The sequence below is a fragment of the Acomys minous genome, assembly GCF_964271855.1.
Source record: "Acomys minous genome assembly, chromosome: 17".
Lineage (NCBI taxonomy): Eukaryota > Metazoa > Chordata > Mammalia > Rodentia > Muridae > Acomys > Acomys minous.
Genome location: NC_140500.1, coordinates 53,635,825 through 53,656,333, shown reverse-complemented (window position 1 = coordinate 53,656,333; position 20,509 = coordinate 53,635,825). Strand labels below are relative to the sequence as shown.

Sequence of the window (20,509 nt, the reverse complement as noted above, 5' to 3'; positions counted from 1 at the left end):
GTGTTTGTCCCCTGAATGGCTATGAAAGGGCTTCATAGGGTCCAGAGTGACTTCCTCACTCTCAAACCACAGCAGGGCTGCCCGGACAGGCCCTTTCTTGGGAAGAATGGTTACATATCCCTGTGCATACTTCCACAGGGCCACCGGTACTTCCTTGCACTTAGGTGAGGCCTTGGCTGAAAACTGGTGTGGCTCAGAGATCAAGAAGCACCTCAGCTGGCCACAAGGATAGTCACTATTGAGGCCACCCGAAGGTGTGAGGACCTGACAGAGGGGGGTTCATGAGTTCTTCTGGGGGTGTACAGGGTAAAGTGGCTGTGTGCTAGGACAGAGATGGCTCAGGTGTAGGTGTGTTTCAGAAGGTGGGGCTTGCTCACACACCACTCTCCTGTCACGAAAGAACCTCGTTAGAATGGTTATGTGGGTTGCTGATATGAAGAGCAAGTGTTGGTTGTTGCAGGAGATGGGTGAGAGGCCACAGGGTCGTGACTCAGGTGGTCCCCCATGCTGGAGCTGCGGGGACAGACGGGGTAAAGCTTTGAGAGCAACATATGGATGCAGGGCCACAGTGAGGGTGTCGGGGTTCAGCTTGCTTTTCTGGCAGAGGATCCCTGAGGCGCAGGGCTTGACAGAGGCACTATGGAAGAAACTACCATGAAAAAATGGGGGAGTTTAGGGTGCCTCCTGCATAGGACACTGAGGGACAGTCTAGAAACTTGCCTGGGGGCTGGGGGCTGGTGGAGAGGTTGGTGCATCTGGGGTGAAGAAAATCTGGCACATGGACAAGGTTCTGAGGTCTAATTCTAGGCAGCTGTATGGCTCAGCATCCCAAACTTGGAAACTCCTCTCATATCACCCACTCTGCTCACTAATCTTTGGTTTAAGCATCTCATGGCATCACCTATTGCCATGTGCAGCTCCTGGCCCAAGGTAACCTCACTCACCTCACGCAGCCTCCCCGTGTGGCCTGACCACTCACTCGGCTTGGAAACATGAGTGTGCCAAGAGACAGACAAGCCCGGAAACTGCTCTCTGTGGTGGCTTCTGCACTGCGAGCTGCTGGCTAGTCAGGATATATAGGGATGACCTGCTGGAACCAGGACCAAAGTGTAAAGCCTGCACATCTGGCTCCTGTGACAGACTTAAAACTCCAGACAAATGAGTTGAAGACGCGGTGAGGATTTCCGAGGCGCGGGCATGTTGTGTGGCGGGGGTGGGGGGTGGGGCAAGGTGGGAGGCAGTTAGCTAGTGAGGAAGTTCTGCCTGGGGAGATAAAGGAGTTTGGGCTTGTGCATGGGATGGGTGATCTGTGAGAGGAGAAGGAGAAGAGGTGTCCCAGAGGGTGGTACGGTAGAAATGGGACAAAGAGGAGGCCGGGACCCTGAGGTGGACCCTGGGTTGGTGGGAGTCAGTCAGACCCTCAGCTTGGGCCTTTTGCTGGTCGGGTCCTCTCTTTGCATTCTGTCAGCTCTGGGGCCTGGAAATGCTCTTCCTGGCCCCGTGGCATGCACGAGGGGCACCCTCAGCATTCAGAAACTCTAATGTGGCCTCCAGGCGGGCCCCTTCGCTCTGGGCCGAGGGTGGGGTCAGCAGGCCTGTTCTAATCTTCCTTCGTGGAAACAGCTAGACAGGTCTTTCCAGGCCTTTGAGGGAGAGCAGGGCTACATTTCCTCTGTGAGCAATACCGCGGCCGTGAGCCCCCGCCCTCCCCCCCACCCCCCGGACACACATAGAGCTGACTACAGGTGCCGCTTTCATCTTGCGGTCCCAGAGAGTCCTTGACCTCGCAGTACAGAACCCCACGCGTGGGCCTGCGTGAGTATTCCTGGATCTGTGGTGGTCTGGCCCTTCTCAGGCAGGGCACAGCAGCCCACGGCACTCGTGCAGAGGGTACGGAGGGTGGTGCTGACCTCTGCGTGGGCACTCAGCAGGGCCAGGCCCATGCAGATCCTGTCCCTGCCCAGCCTGGCTAGCGTGGGCTGGACTAGTGGACACTGTCAAGGTCGCTGCTGAGGGACAGCGAGCCTCTCTGGCAGGCTGGCAGAGGGAGGTCCCGGCAGACACACAGCCACATTCTAAGGAGAAACTGAGCAGTGGAATGGACAGAGGACACTGGAACCTTCCTGAATGAGGCCCTGAGCAGGTCTGGCCTTGTTTGCTGTGGCCCTCAGCCAAGGGACTCTCAGGGACCCACTGTGGCGCTTCCTGGAAAGCTTCTGTCGGTGTGGACCTCTGTAGAAGAGAGCCTTGGAGGGCAGGGGAGAGAGAGGACAGGATCGACTGGGACCCAGCCATGGTCGTCACTCAACTCAGCCTCGAGTTCCGCTTTCAGGGCAAGAAGCTTCGAGGCTTCAGCTGCGAGCTCACCCGTTCCCCTCATGGGGTCCTCCCCGAGTCGGTCCTCACCACCACGTGCCAGGTCGCCATACCCATCCTACTGTCGGGCCTGGGCATGATGACGGCCGGCTTTGTGATGAACACTGTCCAAGTATGTGCAGGGCTCCGGGGGGAGAGGGGGCAGGCAGGGTGGAGGGCAGGAGCCATGGGGCTCCCCTGAGTGGCAGCTCTGAGCTGGGGTTCTAGAGTCAGCGGTACTGGTGAGAAAGCATGGCACATTGGGCTCCCAGCATCTTAAGAATCACAGTGATGACGTTTGCGGCCTTCAAAGGCAGCCTGTGTGAGCCCACAGGAGCCTCTCTCTCCTTCTTGCCACTGAGTGTGAGCCAATTGGGCAAAGCTACTATTCAGAACATGAGTCTTTAGTGTATCTCTGCATCGGTTTCCCCTTTTTGCAAATCAGTAATAATGAGAGCACCTGCCTCTCTGAGTTGTTGTAAGGACCAGATGTCTGGGCACATGGCTGCTGGTCTCTGTGGTCTGGGTGATGGGCAGACCCGCCATCTGTCTAGAGACCCTGTGTAGCTCTTTGGGGGAGGGGAAAGGCACAGGGCCAGGCATGGGAGTCCCGTATGCCCCCAGATCTCCCCACAAGGGTGATAGTCTCTGTCTGCTGGGTACTTGCTAAAGGACAAATCCTCTCCCAGTATTCGCAGGCACCCAGAGTCTGGTGTAGGGGACGCTGTACTGTTGAGTGATTTGCACTGTCTGTTGCCTCCAGCCTGTTGTTTTAGGAAAACTAGATTAAGTGTCATCAGTCATGGAGGAAGGATGCCCATCAGAAGTTGCCCTTGTTCTGTTTTTGGTTTTTTGTTTTGTTTTATTTTTCGAGACAGGGTTTCTCTGTGTAACCTTGACTGTCCTGGACTCCCTTTGTAGACCAGGCTGGCCTCGAACTCACAGCCATCCACCTACCCCTGCCTCCCAAGTGCTGGGATTAAAGGCGTGCACCACCACCGCCTGGCAAAGTTGCCATTGTTCTGGAAGCTTTCCAGAAGTCTGAGATGGCATTGTCAGGGTTGGTGTGGTCATCCATTGGGGCCGTCTTCTCCGAGTGCTTTACAGGTCACCCCTTGGCAGGTCTGTGCCCTAACTGTGCTTGTGCGATACCAGTCCTATAGAATTGGGGCTCACCCACCCGGGACCTTCTTAGCTCAGCTCCCCTCTCAAGACTGTCCCTAAAATCTTGCATCTGAAGGTCCTGGGAGTTAGGGTTGCCGTCTTATGAATTTGAAGGTTACCAAAGTTATTTTTGATATGCGTATAAACACAAATGCACGAGTCATAGCATAATGCTGTAGTTGGTTATTTTTTTAAAGTTAACCTGCGTGTGTGGCTGTAGTGCTAGGGATGGAATCATGCTGGGCATTACACAATACCACAATACCCCACCCAGCCCCAACGCTTTTTTTCTAAACATCAAAATTACATTTAATTGGCCAGGCACAGTGGCCCATGACTGTAATCCCAGCACTCTGGAGGCAGAGGCAGGCAGATCTCTGTGAGTTCAAGGCCAACCTGATCTACAAAGTGAGTCCAGGGCAGTCAGGGTTACACAGAAAAACAACAACAAAAAGTACATTTAAGGTTAAACCCACAAGGGTGTCTCAGGTAGTGTTTCCTGTTCCTACGTGTACTCAGCATTTCCTCCATGATGCACGGATCTCCCCGGGAACCTGCGTGTCCAACTTCCTGAAGTTGGAGGGAGTGTCAGCAGGACGCTTGCTTATTCACCTCAGACAGCGAATGGGACACTGCCTCTTCCGGATGCTGGGATCAGTCTGTTCCTAGAGGGTCTGTGCAGCCTTCTTCTTCTGTGATGTCCTCTGCCCCTACCTGAGGCCACCATGCTAATCCCCAGAGACCGAGCTTTGCCAGACTGCACAGCATGAGGTCCTCCACCCCAGCCAGCCCTGGGCTCACTCCGCACAGTCAGTTGCTGTAGGCCCCCAGAAGGCTCGCCTGTCAGTCAGTCAGGACTGGGCAGCGGATGCGGTGAGCAGCCTATGTGAAGGGGAGGCAGCTCCTTCCTCCTGCAGGTCAGGGAGGACAATGTGGTCATTGCCACACTGGGAAAGGCCTGTGAGCTCCAGGCCTGACTGAGGTCTGTGGATGTGTGGGAGGATGTGTTGGTGCAGAGAGGGACAGTAGGCGGCTTCTGTCCTGAGTGTAGACAACTGCTATCTGTGAGGACCTCTGTCCACTCTGCCAGGAGCTGGACTTTACCCTGAGGGCGAAGGGGCTTGGCATTCTGCTTACAGTGAGTGTTGGCTTTGAGCTGCTGGAGTATATTCTAGCCTTGTGCAAACAGTCTGATTGGCGCATACCGCATGGCGGGGACACCAGTCCAAGCGTTGCCTGCCTAGCCGTGCTGCCCAGAGGGCCCCTCTCACAGCCTGTGCCGGTGTTTGGCTGTGCGCGAAGTGTGATGCCGCCAGCCACATTCTTGAACAAGTTTAATGGCCCCAAGTTGGGCGAATACTCAGGAGTGGAGTCGGCAGTGCAGGCTCAGAAGTGACTGGGTGATGTGATTATATTTATGTCACAAAGCTCAGTCCTGGCAGCAGTATCAACGCCGTGGGGGAAGAGAGAGCAGGGGAGGCTTTCCCCCAGTACCACAGGCTACCATTGCCGATAAATCTTACCCTCCCACACACGCTTCTACCACCTATGTCAGCAGCAGACACCTTTAAAGTGAGAGATCAATGGCAGAATTTAGCAGTCAGGATGACTTGAAGTCGGATAGGGACAAGGGGTAAAATCCCAGGAAGTAGACCAGGAAGTGGGCAGGAGAGAACAGGGCCAAGGGAGAGGTGGGGGGATGGGGGGGTGAGGGGAAGGGGGTGGGGAGTCTGGAGACAGGCAAGCTGAGGTTCCAGTGTGCTCAGCTTACAGTCATACGGTGGTTAAGGATCCTGGAAATGTTAATGAGCTCAGGGTGTCAGTCAGCCAGAAATGTCTGGCACCGAGGACACACGAAAGCAGCCTGGAGGCAGTGCCATTCTTGAGCCGGATGACAGTGACATCAACATTCACCTCTTTGTCATCTGCCTCAGTCTGCCAGGGCTGCTGCAGAGTGGCAGAGGCCAGGCAGTGTGCCCAACAGACGTTGACATTGTCACGGCTCCGGGGGTTAGAAGCCTGAGATATCGGCTGTTGGCAGGGCTGATATCCCAAGCCAGTAAGGCCGTTTCCCCCTGCGCCCCACGTGGTCGCTCCTCTCTGCTAGTGGGATTGGGGATCATCACGAAGGACCTTCTTAACTCAGCCCCCCTTAGAGGCCTGGATGTTGGAAGTAACTCCAGCCTTGAAAAGGGGGGCGGGGTGTAAAAAGAAAGACTAATCAGATGTGAGAATCAGTCAGGAGAAGGAAGTGGGGCCACAGTGGAGTCATTAGGCAGTGAGCTAGGCAGCATCATGGGGGGGGGGGCAGAGAACAAGTTCAGAGACAGAGGAGGGGGCGGCAGACGGAGTCACACATGACAGGTCACTGAGGAAGAGAATGCCTCAGCCAGCAGGCAGGGCACTGAGCTGTGACAAGGAAACTTTGTCTGGAGTTCCTGGCACTGAGGCAGGGGAAGGGCGTAAGGCAGAGAGAGAGGGAGTTTTTTCTGTGTGGGCTTAGTAGATGCCTGGCCTTGTGTGTGTGGCCGGGAGGATGTGCGCCAGGCTGTGAGGGAGGCAGAGGACGGTGGCTGAGGGCTGGGGCAGAGGACACACAGGGAAAGGACAGGGTGTGCCAGACAATCCCGGCCAGGGATAGGAGTTTATGTCTGATGGTGTGGGTGGTGTGTGCCTCGAGGTGCGCAGGGCTGATAGGCAACTGCTCACAGGCCTGAGGCCCCTGCTCAAGAGAAGGGGGAGGCAGCAGCTGGACTGATAAGGAGGGCCCCTGCAGGTGGGCCTCTGCCTCCAACATAGCCCTTCATCTAAGAGCAGGAACTAGCTCATATTTCTTAAAGGGCTAATGTCTATATTATCAAAGACCCAAACAAATGTGTGAATTTGGTCAAATGCAAAAAAAAAAAAACAAAAAAACAAACCATCATTTTCAAGAGGGAATACATTATGAACAGGGTAAAAGGTTCAGACTTTGTATTAAACAGCCATGCATGTTAAGACCACCACATTTTGCTCCTACACAGTTGAGAAACACAGGTAAGACTTGCTCTGTAGAGCCTCCAACTGGTCCTTCTCCTCCGTTCCTCCAAGGCAACCCCAAGAGTACTACTGCTTGAGGGTGACTCCTGCTTTCCGCAGAGGTGACATGTCTGTGTGCCTCTCACTACCCTCACCAGGAGAAAATGGGGAATAGAGCCCAGGCCCCTGCAGAAAAGAAGGAATCTCTCTTTAGACCTAGAACCAAAAACCCCACAGCCCTAAGATCTTACTCTATCATGACCCTGCTTATATCAGATCTGCGGGGGTTTAGGGGGGAAAGTGGTTTCCATCACTCCTAACATCTCCTCTCTTTCCCAGCTTCCTTGGCACATCCCTGCTACTCTGCCTTTCAGTTTTTATTGTGTTTGTGTGTGAAGGAGACGCAGGGTCTCCATTGAATGGACTTCTCCATTTTGGAAAGTCCAGAGCCCAGCAGGGTAGCAACTGAGAGACCCTGTCAGAGTGCCCCCACCAGCTAGTTTTGCCGAGTATTTCCAGGCCTCCTAAATTAGGAGAAATAACCCTGAATTGGTGACGCATTCCAGTGACTACAAAACTGTTGGTGCGCACTAAACGACACATTTTCAGGCTAGGCTGGGCCCGACCACTGGCACCCAGTGTAGCCCTGCCTTTTTCCTGGCCTCTGAGAATGGCAGGCGGGAGGGGGCTTGCTGGAGGCCACTGCTGCTGATTGGATTAATGGCATTTAACACGTCCTGTTTGATGTTTCACTTAGAACCATTTAGGCAGCCAGGCATGGTGGTGTACGCCTGTAATCCCACCACTCAGGGAGGCAGAGGCAGGGGGATAGCTGTGAATTCAAAGTCAGCGTGGTATACAAAGTGAGTTCAGGACAGCCAGGGCTACACGGAGAAACCCTGTCTCGAAACAACAAACAAACAAACAAACAAACAAACAAATGAAACCATTTAGGCTGGGTATGGAGTGGTGCACATCTTTAATCCAGCACTCAGGAAGCAGAGGCAGGTGGATCTCCGTGAGTTCAAAACCAGCCTGGTCTACAGAGCGAGTTCCAGGACGGCCATGGCTACATACTGAGACCCTGTCTCAAAAACAAGATAAGAAGCACCTAGCACACTGTTTGGTCTCCCAGGTTCACTTCCAGGGGCTCAAGGTCATTGACAGAAGGTCCCCTGCAGCCATTTGCAGAGCCCTGCCCACTGTTTGGCTTCATGACCTCATTCCTTCTTTTTCCAGCACTGGCCAGTGTTCAGTGAGGTTCAGGACCTGCTGACGTTGGTGCCGCCCCTGGTGGGTCTGAAGGGAAACCTGGAGATGACGCTGGCGTCTCGGCTCTCCACATCTGTGAGTGGCAGCTGGGTGTCTCGGGTCACCTGCAACTTGGGGGACAGGATATGCCTTTCATTCAGCCCCTCCCAGTGGCTTGTGGGTGGCGGCTGGCGTCTCCACCCACACAGGCGTTGTTGGGCTTTGGTGTCTCCCAGGCTGTTCCTGTCTCTCCTCCCTGCTTTCTGTACTGTTTTGCCATGGCTACCCTGAGCTGCTGAGGGACCAGCCCAGTGCCCCAGTGCCTTCGTTCTTCCGCAGCCTGAGTGTCAGTTGACTTTCTGTGTCCTCCCTTCCCCAGAGGCTACACGATGCAGCCTAAACCGTTGGCCACAACTCCCTCACTCCCTGGCACATACACATGAAAGCTTCAGTGGGCAGTATAGGTTCAAAGGAGGATGCTGGGGAGGGAACAAGGAGAGGTCTCCAGAACTCCCCTGCCCCCTGTCATTATGGCTGTCTATACTTAATCTGGAGCCAACACAGGTGCTGCCCCGGCCAGCTCTTCTCTACCCCCATGTTTGTGTTCTTCCCCTCCTGTTAACACAGAAGGGCTTTCTTTGTCCAGTGACCACTTGGCATCCTGCATGTGAAAAGGATGGAAGCCAGAGGAGATATATCGTGTTCAAGGGCCTGCGAAAAAAGTCCCAAAGCTGATGATGAACAGTCAGGGGTGGAGACCTGTAGTGTGCATTGTTCACTGTGGAGTGTTGGCATCTCCAACTAAAATTATTTTCTCCACAAAAGAGGCCAGGTCAGGAACTGAAGAGATGGGGTCCAGAAGACCCCAGAGTACCTGGGTTTGGTTCCTGACACCTATATAGAACCCGACACCCTCTTCTAGCCTTCACAGGCACTACACATGCACAGTGCACAGACATAACACAGGCAAAACAGCCATAAGTGGAAAATTAAAATAAGCAAACATGGGAGGAGGAGGAGGAGCCCAGGTCAATTCATAAAAGGTGAAGTGTACATGTGGCTGGAAAGCTGACTTAGTTAAGAGAACACACTCTCTTGCTCCTGGAGAGGACCCAAGTTTAGTTCCCAGTACCCACATTGGGTAGCTCACCACCACCTGTACCTCTAGCTCTAGGGGATCTGACGCCCTCTTCTGGACTCCTCAGGCATCTGTACTCACATGTGCACATTCTCGTGCACAGACACACACCCATAGTTAAAACGAAAATAAATCTTAAAGCGGGGGTGGGGGGGGTGGGGGGGGGAGGCAGGTCACTGTCTAGAAAGCCTAGTGGCACAGTCTGTTCTGAGTCCTGGTTTGTTTCCTGAGAGAGAGGCTGGCTATGGCCAGAGGGGCTGGCTTCTCCAGCCCTGCCAGACTGACACTGCCCTTATCTCTTTGTGCTAGGCCAACACTGGGCAAATCGATGACCGCCAGGAGAGGTACAAAATCATCAGCAGCAACCTCGCCGTGGTTCAGGTGAGTCTTGGAGCATCGCAGCAGTGCCTCTCCCGCCCCTCCCCCGTGGATCTGCAGCCTGCCTCTTTCTGGGTAGCAAGAGGGGGCCACGTGAGCCTTGCCCCCTTGGCTCTGGACTGAACTAGGAGGATGGGTGTCGCTCTGCCACATCTGTGGCATAATGAAGAGAATCACAGGGAGCCACATCCCTGCCAGAGATGCCTCTAGGTCTGTGGTCCCTGCAGCTGCTCCACGGCCTTAGAGGGGCCAAGTGCACTCAAGGGCTGGTGAGCTTCTTCCCACATTTAGAGCAGCATCATGTTTCCCTGGGTCACTGGCGTTCCCGAGATGGACACACCCCAACTTGCTTTCTTCCAGTGACCCCACTTAATCTTCCCCAGACCATTGGAGCGTCCCTGCTTGAAAGATTCCCCCATTAGCCCTGCCCCTTCTGCTTAACCTGTCCCATCTCAACCTTTGCAAGAGGCCTTCATGCCCTCTCACACCAGGCCTCCTCTGCCAGTCCTCTGTGGGCTCAGCTCTATTTATGCCCCTTTCACAGTGAACTAAAGCCAGAGCCCCCAAGGCAGGGACAGATGAGGGCGGGGTAGGCTCGGACAAGAAGGAAGGCTGGGCGTACAGCTGACTCTTTTGTGCTGTAGTCTAGGACCTACTGAACTTTTCTGGGTACTGGCGGCCCCTGGTGGCACAAGGAATATGGACTGGGTTCAGACTCTACATCACCTGTCCACTGGGCAGCCCTGGCCAGGGCTGTGTGTCCTTGTCCATCAGTGGCACCTATTCTTCCCGTTGTCCACGTCGGAAGGTTGCCTCTCCCAGAGGCTTCCCCCGAGCAGCCAGTTAGAACTGGCTTCACGATCCCCTCCTCGATCAACTCTTCTGAAGGCACCAGCCTGGTCCACTGTGGTGGGAAAATGCTGCCTATGGAGCCCCTCTGTCTCAGCCACATTTCTGTTGCTGTGATAAACAGCATGACCAAAAGTGACATGAGAAAGAAAAGACTGAGGGGAAGTCAGGGCAGGAACCTGGAGGCAGGAACCTGGAGGCAGGAACTGAAGCAGAGACCACGGAAGAGCTCTACTCACTGGCTTGCCCAGCCTGATTTCTTACCCGACCCAGGAATGTCTTCCAGATGTGGCACTGCCCACAATGGGCTGGACCCTCTTACATCAATAATTAATGTAGAAAATGTCCACATAGACTTGCCTACAGGCCAAGCTGATGGAGGCAAAGTTCCTGTCCTAGTCACTGTTCTATTGCTGTGAAAAGCCAACACAACTAAGGCAACTCTTATCACCTTGGAGAGGGAAGTGCTGGGAAGGAAAACTGTAAGCAGGGCCCAGGGTGAAGGGTATCAGGTAGTGATGAGGACCTTGTTTGACCCTTGGGGTGCCCAAAAGTCAGGACGGAGATGAGATGATGACAGTTGTCAGGGACCCTTCTCATGGGTGTGAATTCTGTCTTGGCAGGTGCAGGCGACTGTCGTAGGGCTCCTGGCTGCACTGGCCGCCCTCCTGCTTGGCTCAGTGTCCAGAGAGGAGTTCGATTGGGCCAAGGTGGCGTTGCTGTGTACGAGCAGCGTCATCACCGCCTTCCTTGCTGCCTTGGCCCTAGGTGAGCCTTGCCTCATGCACCCCAGGCCCCAGGGCTGCTTCTCTGCTGTTTTGTTAAGGTTCCCGGAGAGGTGAGCAGTGAGGCTGCTGAGGAGCTAATATGGAATTTCAGGGGTCTGGAAGTGGGTGAAAAGAGCCCATTAGGTCCTCAGCCTGCCCTCTGGTGCCCTCTGTAAGGTGTGTGTGTGTGTGTGTGTGTGTGTGTGTGTGTGTGTGTGTGTGTGTGTGTGTGTGTGTTTGTGCGTGTGCGTGTGCAGGGAGCATGTGCATGCCTAAGGGAGCTCTGTTGTCCCTTGTCTCAGCCTGGACAGACTTTAGTTAACACTCTTTGCTGAGGTCAGACATCTGAGCATGGCAGCTCTCTTCATTACTTTGTTGGCCTTGACGTGTGTCAAGAGTGTGATGTAGAGAGCTATGGGCAGATTGGCTCACAATTATAATAAGCCTCCTGCCTCAGCTTCCTGAGTGCTGGGATTACAAGCATCCATAATGGTTTTTAATAATGAGCGTCCCCAAGCCAGACATACCCTTTATGGGGCTTTGGTGGGACCCGTTGGCTCGGCTGTGTAAATTCAGGCCCACTTGGAGCTGGAGTGTAGATAGGCAGGGCTCTGGTTTGGTCACACTTAGGACACAACCTGGCAGGTGGCTGCAACTTTAGGACATCCTCGAGAATGAATGTCGTCATCTTTTATTTTTAACTTCGTTAGTTTCGTGGTGCTAGGGACCAAGCTCAGGGCCTCGTTGTAGTTATTCCTAGAGTCACGGGATTCTAAGTAGTGTTAAATTCTAAAAGCCAAGACGCAGAACGTTTTGAAGAACTAAGGGGGGTCTGCTGAAGTAGGCGAAGGCCCTAGCTGGTAGTGACGAGGCTTGCGAGACTACAGCGCAGGTGCCCTCAGACCGAACAGAGGGCCCTGGGGCTGAGACCCTGGAGACGTGCCTCTCTGGTCTCCCAGCCGAGCTATGAAGCCCATCGCTGGCTGCAAGTCAGGGTCATGTGTGTCAGGGTCACGTGTTTCATCCACGTGACCCATGGACAGCATAGCTGGGCTCCAGGGATAAGGGACCCCCCAGGATATCTCAGATATATGGGCTGCGCAATCCATGGCAACGGTATTAGGACACACATCCCCCTACCCGCCTGCCCTGTCCTCCATTGGTACTTTGACCTGAGAAATGGCTCACATACTGGTTGCTTAGAGGAGCCAGAAGACACTGGAGGTCAGGTTCCTCCCCCCATCCCCCCTTCCTGCCCTTCAGCCTCCTGATGCTCACAGCATCCTTGGAGCAGCCCTGCCTCCGTGCTGCAGAGGCTGTGAGTGCTGTGTCCCTGTAGTTCCAGCTGGTCTGAGAGGTAGGCAGCCTGCCAAGCATCCAGACTTTTCATAGACATAGCTATTTGCTGAGTTTATGGCCACCTGCTTGACCCTTCACGGTGCTGGGAGTGGGGGTTGGGGATGAGGAACAGGAGGTGGGGGGTGGGGCAGGGTTGGGACAGGACTGGACTGATGGACTCTAAGCCATGTCACCACCAACTGCTTCCTCTCCCCCCCCCCCAAACAGGAATTCTAATGATCTGCATAGTAGTTAGTGCTCGGAAATTCGGGGTCAACCCTGACAACATCGCCACGCCCATTGCAGCCAGCCTGGGAGACCTCATCACACTGTCCATCCTGGCCCTGATAAGCAGCTTCTTCTACAAGCATAAAGGTAGGGAAGGCTCCAGTGGGACCTGGAGCACCATCCGCAAGGAAAGGAGCTGGGGTGCCATGGGGACCCAAGTCCTCCCTGCACATGGCGGACACCTGCAGTCACTCAGCAACTCCAGGCTAGCTGGAGAAACTGAGTGTGGGATGAGATGAGCAGCTCAGGTCTATAGGTGTGGGTGTCAGTTTCTGCTCCGGAGCCGGATGTGCCCGTCCTTGAGGACGAGGCTGGCCAGGGGGAAGGGTGGGCATATGGCGACAGTTGTTAGAGGAAATGTCTGGCAGAGCTCAGCACCCTGTGGAGAGGATTGAGAGGGTTGAGAAATGAGCAGCAGGTGCAGATAAAACCCCTCAGGGTGGCCTCCACTGTACCCGGGACACCTCTGTCCCGTCTGCTCTGATCCCTGTCCTCCCCTCTTAGGTGACAGTGAGGAGCCTTGGAACCGGTTATGATGAACTAGTTGTAATTTTAGGCCGGACTGAGTTTAAAACAAGATTTGTGGGAATTTGCTATCTGCATCTGATTTGCAAAGCCTCTCACATCTCTCTGCCTTGTGTTTGGGGAACCAATGGCCCTGGCGCCAAGAGAGAGGTCTTCACTTACTGGGAAGTGAGCTGGCTTACACCTGCCAGGAGCGGTCAGGAAGATGCATGAATGTGAGGTGGGAGCTGGGTGGCTCCTGTCAGAAGTTAGAGACCACCCGGACCGCCCTCCTAAGCACAGGCTGTGTCCTGAGTGTTAGGGGCCTGCTTAGGGATGGAGGGGTTTGCCTTCGCAGAAGCTGGCCGTATCTACCACGAAGCACTTTGTCTGTAGCTAGCCTGGAGGACCTGTGGAGGATGAGGTGGGGGGTATGACACCGTACCCGAAGATAGCACCCAGTGGCACACACCATGCATGGCCACCTAGCACTGGGGCTGCTCAGGAGGGTAGGAACAGGATGCAGAGCTCATTCTAAAGCAAGTCGATGGTTGTGCGCACATGTGGGAAGTGGAGTCAGAGCATGGGGCTGAAAGGGAGCAGGGGCAGGGGTTGCTTTGAGGGCGTGGGCCCTGGCTAAGCAGCTCACTGACTTCCCAGCTGGAGGTGGTTCTGGGATATGTTAGCTACTGGGTCAGCTCGATCCATACCCCATAGTAATACAGAGTGTCTCAGCCAAGAGAAAGGTTCCTCCTGATTTCCACCCCTGTGCCCTGGTAGCGGTCTCCTTGTTCTTCTGGGTTTTTGTTTGTTTGCTTGTTTTGGTTTATTTTTGGCACCTCAAAGCAGGGCTTCAGAGAACGGTGGTGCACATGCAAGGCTGCCACCTGCTCAGAACCTGCTGTTTATTATAATATTGGGTAGGGGAAGACTGGTCAAGGGTCTCGACAATTGCCAGGACATCAGAGAAGAGCAGGGGCATGGCAGGACAGAGAGGGGCTTTCCCCGTTACTTAACTGTTGCTCTCTGGAAGGTGTGGTAGGACAGCCCCTCTAAATGCCAAGTGACCTTGGTTCCCAACTTAACCTCTCACCTGTGAAGGGCCGCACCTCAACCAGCTCCTGTGTGCCAGCCTTGACCATATACGAGCTACATATGTCTGCTTTCCCTCAGACACGTGGTACCTGTCGCCGCTGGTCTGCGCCGGCTTCATGGCTCTCACCCCTCTGTGGATCTTCATCGCCAAGCAGAACCCGCCCGTCATGAAGATCCTGAAGTTCGGCTGGTTTCCCATCATCCTGGCTATGGTCATCAGCAGGTGAGCGGCGTGGGACAATGACCCCTCCGCACTGGGACAGAAGTGCCCGACAGAGACAGCTTCAGGGGTGGGAAGGTTTAATTTTCTCTCTGGTGCAGAGGATTCAGTCTGTGATCATTTGGCCATGTGCTTTGCGGGTAGAATGTGGCCCCAGGAGCACATCACAGAGAAATGCTGTTCACTTCAGAGGTAACCGGGATACGGGGAGAGGCTGGGCCAAGATGTGGCCTCAGGGAGTCACATCCCTAGTGGCCTCCTCCTCCTGCCTTTCACCACCCACCAACAAGATTATTAATCCATCAAGGTATCCATCCAGCTCAAGCCCCAGTCATCAGTCCTAATCAAACCCTCTCCAGAAATGTCCTGACAGACACATGCAGTACTGATAACTAGTGATTCCAAACCTGTCAAACAAACAGCCAGGATGAGCCATTACAGGCCAGGCAAGGTGGCACACGCCTTCAATCCCAGCACTGTGGAGGCAGAGGCAGGCGGATCTCTTTGAGTCTGAGGCCAAGCCTGGTCTACTATACAAGTTCAAGGCTGACCAGGGGCTACACAGTGAGACCTTTAAAATAAAATAGCATCCACCCACATCACAGTCTACCCCTTTCAAACTGACGCACAGACAAACCACTTCAGGCCATAACATCCCGCTGTCATTCCCAAAATCTCACCTCTGTCTTACAGTGCGAAATGTGTGCAGTTTAACGTCGAGCATCCTCCATGGTGCTAACAACTCCCACACCACCCAGCAATCTAAGCTCAAGGTCTCTTCTGAGACACTAGACTCTGCAAGTCAAAAACAAGTTGCATGCCTCCCACACACAGTGGCTCAGAGAAGACATAGTAGACCAAAGTAAGACTGCAACATGGCAAGGCAGGGCCTCAATCTGCAGTATCTTCCAGATTGTTTTGTGTAGGAGGTCAAGGTACAGTATGTAATGGAAAAGGGCATTGAGCTTTGTGTAAGTGTTAACCTCCCTGTTTCTCCTTCCTCTCTTCTTCTTCTTCTTCTTCTTCTTCTTCTTCTTCTTCTTCTTCTTCTTCTTCTTCTTCTCCTTCTCCTTCTCCTTCTCCTTCTCCTCCTCCTCCTCCTCCTCCTCCTTCTTCTTCTTCTTCTTCTTCTCCTTCTTCTTTTTGTTTGTTTTTTTGGTTTTTGTTTTTTTGAGACAGGCTTTCTCTGTGTAGCCTCGGCTATTCAGGACTCCCTTTGTAGACCAGGCTGGCCTCGAACTCACCGAGATCCGCCTGCCTCTGCCTCCCTGAGTGCTGAGATGACAGGCATGTGCCACCGTGCTCCGTTTACAGGTGTTTCTTAATGCAGTCAAATTGCCCAGCAACCTCCTCCCTCCTAAGAGCCCTGGCTGGCCTGGCCTTGTCATGGCACTTGCATTCTGGTATGAGCGAGCCTCACACACTGTGCTCTCTGAATCTCTCACGGGAGTGCTGTCAGCTGGGAGGGCTGAAGCTGGGAAGAGCAAGTGAGAGGCACACAACCCAGCTCCGTGTGGTCCCTATACTATGGGACATTGATTGTATTGAGACCCCTGCGCAGGCATCTTAGGGTCACTATTGCTGTGATAGAACACAGTGACCAAAAATGGCTTGGGGAGGAAAGGGTTTATTTCAGCCTAGAAATCACAGCCCATCACTAAGAGAAGTCAAGGCAGGAGTTCAAAACAGGACTCTGAAGATAAAAACTGAAGCAGGGGCCTGCTAACTGGCTTGCCCCCCCTTTGCTTGTGCTTTCTTCTTGTTGTTGTTGTTGTTGTTGTTGTTGTTGTTGTTGTTGTTGTTGGGGTTTTTGTTTTGTTTCGTTTTTCAAGACAGAATTTCTCTGTGTAGCCCTGGCTGTCCTAGAGTCATTTTAGACCAGGCTGGCCTCGAACTCACAGAGATCTGCCTGCCTCTGCCTCCTGAGTGCTGCGAGTAAAGGCGTGTACCACCATGCCCGGCTTCATGTTGCTTTCTTATATACCCCAAGATGACCTGTCCAAGGATGGCACCACTCTCTGTGGGCTGGGCCCTCCTGCATCAGTTGTCCATCAAGAAAATGCACCACAGACTTGCCTCCTGGCCAGTCTGACTGAGATGCTTTCTCAATTAAGGATCCTTCTTCCCAGATGTGTCTAAGTTTGTGTCAGGTTGACAAAAGCCACTCAGCACAGTAGGCTTCAGAGTCCCTCATCATGGCCCCAGGGGAACAGTTCTCACCCTGGTCCCTGTCCCCGCATAGCTGCTGGTGGTATCTGGAGGGCTGAGGGGTTGGTCCACCATGTCTTCTGGTAGGAAACCTTGACTGGGACCAGGACGGTCCGTTCTGTGGCTGCAACAGACATTCTGTGCAGGAGAGAGATGGCGTTTACCAAGCCCAGGGCGTGGCCAGTGGGCAGTTGGGCGTGCCACTCTAATGTCAGCTCCATTCTCTCCCCAGTTTCGGAGGCCTCATCCTGAGCAAAACCATCTCTAAACATCATTTTAAAGGCATGGCTGTCCTGACTCCCGTCATATGTGGTGAGTCCTGGGTACTGCTCCTCTTGGGGACCCTGGCCTAGGTAGGTGGGTACTGAACACCAGCATGTAGCCTCAGTTTCTGAGGTGGCTGGGCAAGCTGAGCTTGCACAGCCTATAGGGTCTGTCAGGCTTGATTTTCTTAGTGGCAAAGGATCTGAAGGGACCCCAGAGCATGTGAGGGATGGAGCGCACCTATCTTACCATTTCTGAGAGGGTCTTGTTTTGTAGATGAGGCTTCCCTGGAACTCTGTGTAGCCCAGGTTGGCCTTGAACCCACGGTGATGATGTTCCTACTTCAGCCTCCCAAGCACTGACATTACAGGTGTGAGCACCAGGCAAGGTTCTCTTAGTTTATTTTAGAGTCATTGGTGCTATTAAAACTCAGACATTTACACAGGAGACTCCAGATTTCTGTCTTCACCTTAAAAATAAAGCTCACAACAGGAGTGGGTTTTCTTGCTCTCTGGATCTGGTACCAGCCAGCACTACCTGTGTGGCACTCAGCCCCCACAGTTCCCCGCTGTCCTGCACTGACTGATTTTCTTTCATTGCCTTACTGCCATTGGTCTTCAGGCTTTGGGTTGCCCACACCCTGACTCTTCTCCTAGCTGGGCAGAGATGTCAGGCAAGCAAGATGGGCAATGGGGCCAGCTGGAGGCCATTGCTGGCCTAAAGGAAGTGCTACCTGCTCTGTCCTTCCAGCTGTGGTAGCTGTGGAAGCTGGATTCTGGTCACCAGGGAGCTGACAGGTTAAGAGAGACAGTGAATTGGGGTAAAGAGCCGGATCTATAAAACATAACTCATGTCTTCGCTTTCTTCTTTTTAAAGTTGTGTATAGCCCAGAGGAATAAACATCCAGCCACCCTCTGCCTGCAGGTCAACGTCTTTCTCCCTGGGACCACCCGTGTGGCTGATCTCAGACCCTGGGTGTCCCTGGCCTAGCTAGAGAAAGGTCCTGTGGGGCTGTGGACCCCTGTCAGGGACAGGCCTGTCCTCTGCCAGCTCCCAAGAGAAGGCCGTGTCCAGCTGGACCATCCCATCCTGCAGGGATCACAGCCTCAGCGAGATGTCTCAGAATTCCAGGGTGCGGACATGCTCTTGGTCCTCTGGGCTCTTGGTGGTAGCCCGGTCCTGTTGCCAGTCTATATACCATGCCCCTCCCCCTGAAGACATCCATCGCTGGGTGCATAGCAAAGCTGAGTGGCAAGGAAAGAGGAGATAAAAGAGCTAGAAGCCAGAGGTTGGAGCGTGCCTTGCCCTCTCTCCTCACAGGTGTTGGTGGCAACCTGGTGGCCATTCAGACCAGCCGCATTTCCACCTACCTGCACATGTGGAGCACACCTGGCGTCCTCCCCGTCCAGATGAAAAGATTCTGGCCTAACCCATGCTTCACTTTCTGCTCCTCGGGTCAGTATGCTGTCTGCTGAGGCCACGTGCCCTTCTTTACTCCCCACGCCCCTTGTTCTTAACGTTTGTAATGGGTCTCACTATGCTGCCCAGGCTGGCCTTGAACCCCTGGGCTCAGGTGGCATTTCTCTCACCTCAGCTATGCAAGTAGTGGTGACCACACGTGCATGCCCCCATGTTTTCTAACACCATTTACAAATTAGAAACCCTTCTCCTATGTTATTTATGCATCACGCATTTACTTAATTCTTACCGTTCACACATAGTTTCCCTACAAATTGTCTTGAGTGCTCAGCCCGGCTGCCCCACTTGGCACTCTGCTCCTACAAGCCACAAATGCCGGGTATTCACCCACTCCACAGCTTCCCTTTTAGGTTTTCTTTACATGCTTTAAAAAAAAAAACGATCTGGGGCTGAGGAGATGGCCGGGTCAGGAGAAAATGCTTACTGTACAAGTGTGAGGACCCAAATTCAGTCCCTAGAACACACATTAAAACCCAACATCAACAACAGCAAAACCCAGCAGCAACCGCAAAGAACAGGCATGGTGACACCCACTTGTGACTCCAGTGCTGGGGGGGCGGAGCCAAGTGAATTCCTGGGGTTTATTGGCCAGCTGGCTTCACCCCACAAGTGAGCTTCAGGCCAGTCAATAAGAGACACCATGAAAAGCTAACAGATAGCTCCTGAGGATAATATGCACATACATGTAGTATGTACATGAGTGCGCGTGTACACACACACACACACACACACACACACACACACACACACACGAGTTGCCTGGGAGTGTAGCTCAATTGACTGTGTTCGAGTCCCAGCAGCATGTAAAAGTGGGCATGGTAGCCCACACCTGTAATCCTGGTACTCAGGAGGTGGAGGCAGAAGGATCAAATCTGAAGGCCATCATGGGCTATATGATACCCTCCTCCTCTTCCCCGCCCCCCCAAAGTGGTTTCTGTGGAGCTTGGAATGGAAGCCCAGGGCCTTGAGCATGCTCAGCAAATGCTGTGTCACCGAGCTACACTCTATCCTAACAGCCAAAAGCAAACAAAACCGCCTTAGCTCTGAGTCCTGTAGTTCATTTTGCTCCTGGGGTTTCTGAGTTTGACGTGTGACTTCTGTGACTCCGTGTCTTTTCCTGACTGTCTCAGGAGGACAGAGATGACTTTTACTGTACCACTGTGTTTGAGAAGGGGGTTACATTCACTTGCTGTAGTTTCCAAGGGTTTGCCTTTGGGCCTGGGCGGGGCGAAGCACGCTCACTACGACCCTTAAACTCAGAGAACAGAGGAAACCAGAGCTGAGAGCTCGCTGATGGCCCAGCTGCACTGACAGGGCCGAGGTAGGAGGAGCCACCAGGGGCCTGCGAGTATCACACTCCACAGGCACCACAGGCTCTTTCCACAATCTCTCCTCCACCTCAGCCTATGTCCTCTTCATCCAGGAGTCTTCAGGGGAGCTGATCCCACTTGTACACACTTCCTGATCTGAGGGGTTTTTGTTTGTTTGTTTTGTTTTGGTATTTCTGACCTTCTGAATTGGGCCACTTACATGATTCCAATCTCTTCCCTCAAGGAAGGGAAGGCCAGCTGAGCTCCCACTTAATAGAGTGTGCCGCATCATAGGTGTTTGTAGGTGAAAGAACCCGGGTGCCTCACTGGGGACTCTTCCTTTACCAAAGTGGCCTCTTTGCCAAGTAGGCGGGTGTTGTGATCCTCTGCGTTTCATCCTTTCTAGAAATCAATTCTGTGTCAGCTCGAGTCCTGCTCTTCCTGGTGGTCCCAGGACATCTGATCTTCTTCTACCTCATCTGCCTGGTGGAAGGCCAGTCCGTGACAAGCAGCAAGACCTTCGTGGTGTTGTACGTGGTGGCAGGCACGATCCAGGTGAGGGTGACAGTGACAGAGACACACAACCTTCATGGCTTCTCAGGCAACATCAGAGCTCCTTGTCCTGTGGGAGATAACTGAGAAAAGTTCCCATGAGACAAAGATGCAGCCGACATGCTCAAGCCCAGCGGCGTGGACTAGAAACAGAGGCCACCGTGCCGTGTGCCGCCCACACACCTCCCACCGCACCTCCACCGCACACTGCATGTTGCGTGGTTGGCACCTCAAACCCCGTACTTCGCTCACTTGGCACTGCACTCCACATGCCACACAGAATGCTGGGAGAGCAGCTGGTGATCTGTGGAGGAGGCTGAGCTGGCTGTCC

General features: G+C 53.7%; 1 protein-coding gene across 3 annotated transcripts in view; it reads left to right on the top strand.

Annotated features, from left to right (window-relative positions):
- Window positions 1–20,509, top strand: part of SLC41A3 (solute carrier family 41 member 3) — a 37,110-nt gene that overhangs the window by 14,657 nt on the left and 1,944 nt on the right. For 2 of the 3 annotated variants that reach the window (XM_084766157.1, XM_084766156.1), the window contains exons 3-10: window positions 7,777–7,884; window positions 9,236–9,307; window positions 10,777–10,921; window positions 12,487–12,633; window positions 14,224–14,368; window positions 16,806–16,885; window positions 18,158–18,292; window positions 20,033–20,181. In XM_084766157.1, coding sequence (XP_084622283.1) covers window positions 7,777–7,884; window positions 9,236–9,307; window positions 10,777–10,921; window positions 12,487–12,633; window positions 14,224–14,368; window positions 16,806–16,885; window positions 18,158–18,292; window positions 20,033–20,181 — 981 coding nt within the window. Of the gene's footprint in view, window positions 1–1,994; window positions 2,489–7,776; window positions 7,885–9,235; window positions 9,308–10,776; window positions 10,922–12,486; window positions 12,634–14,223; window positions 14,369–16,805; window positions 16,886–18,157; window positions 18,293–20,032; window positions 20,182–20,509 lie in introns of those variants that run through there. The other variant, XM_084766158.1, reaches the window with a different exon arrangement.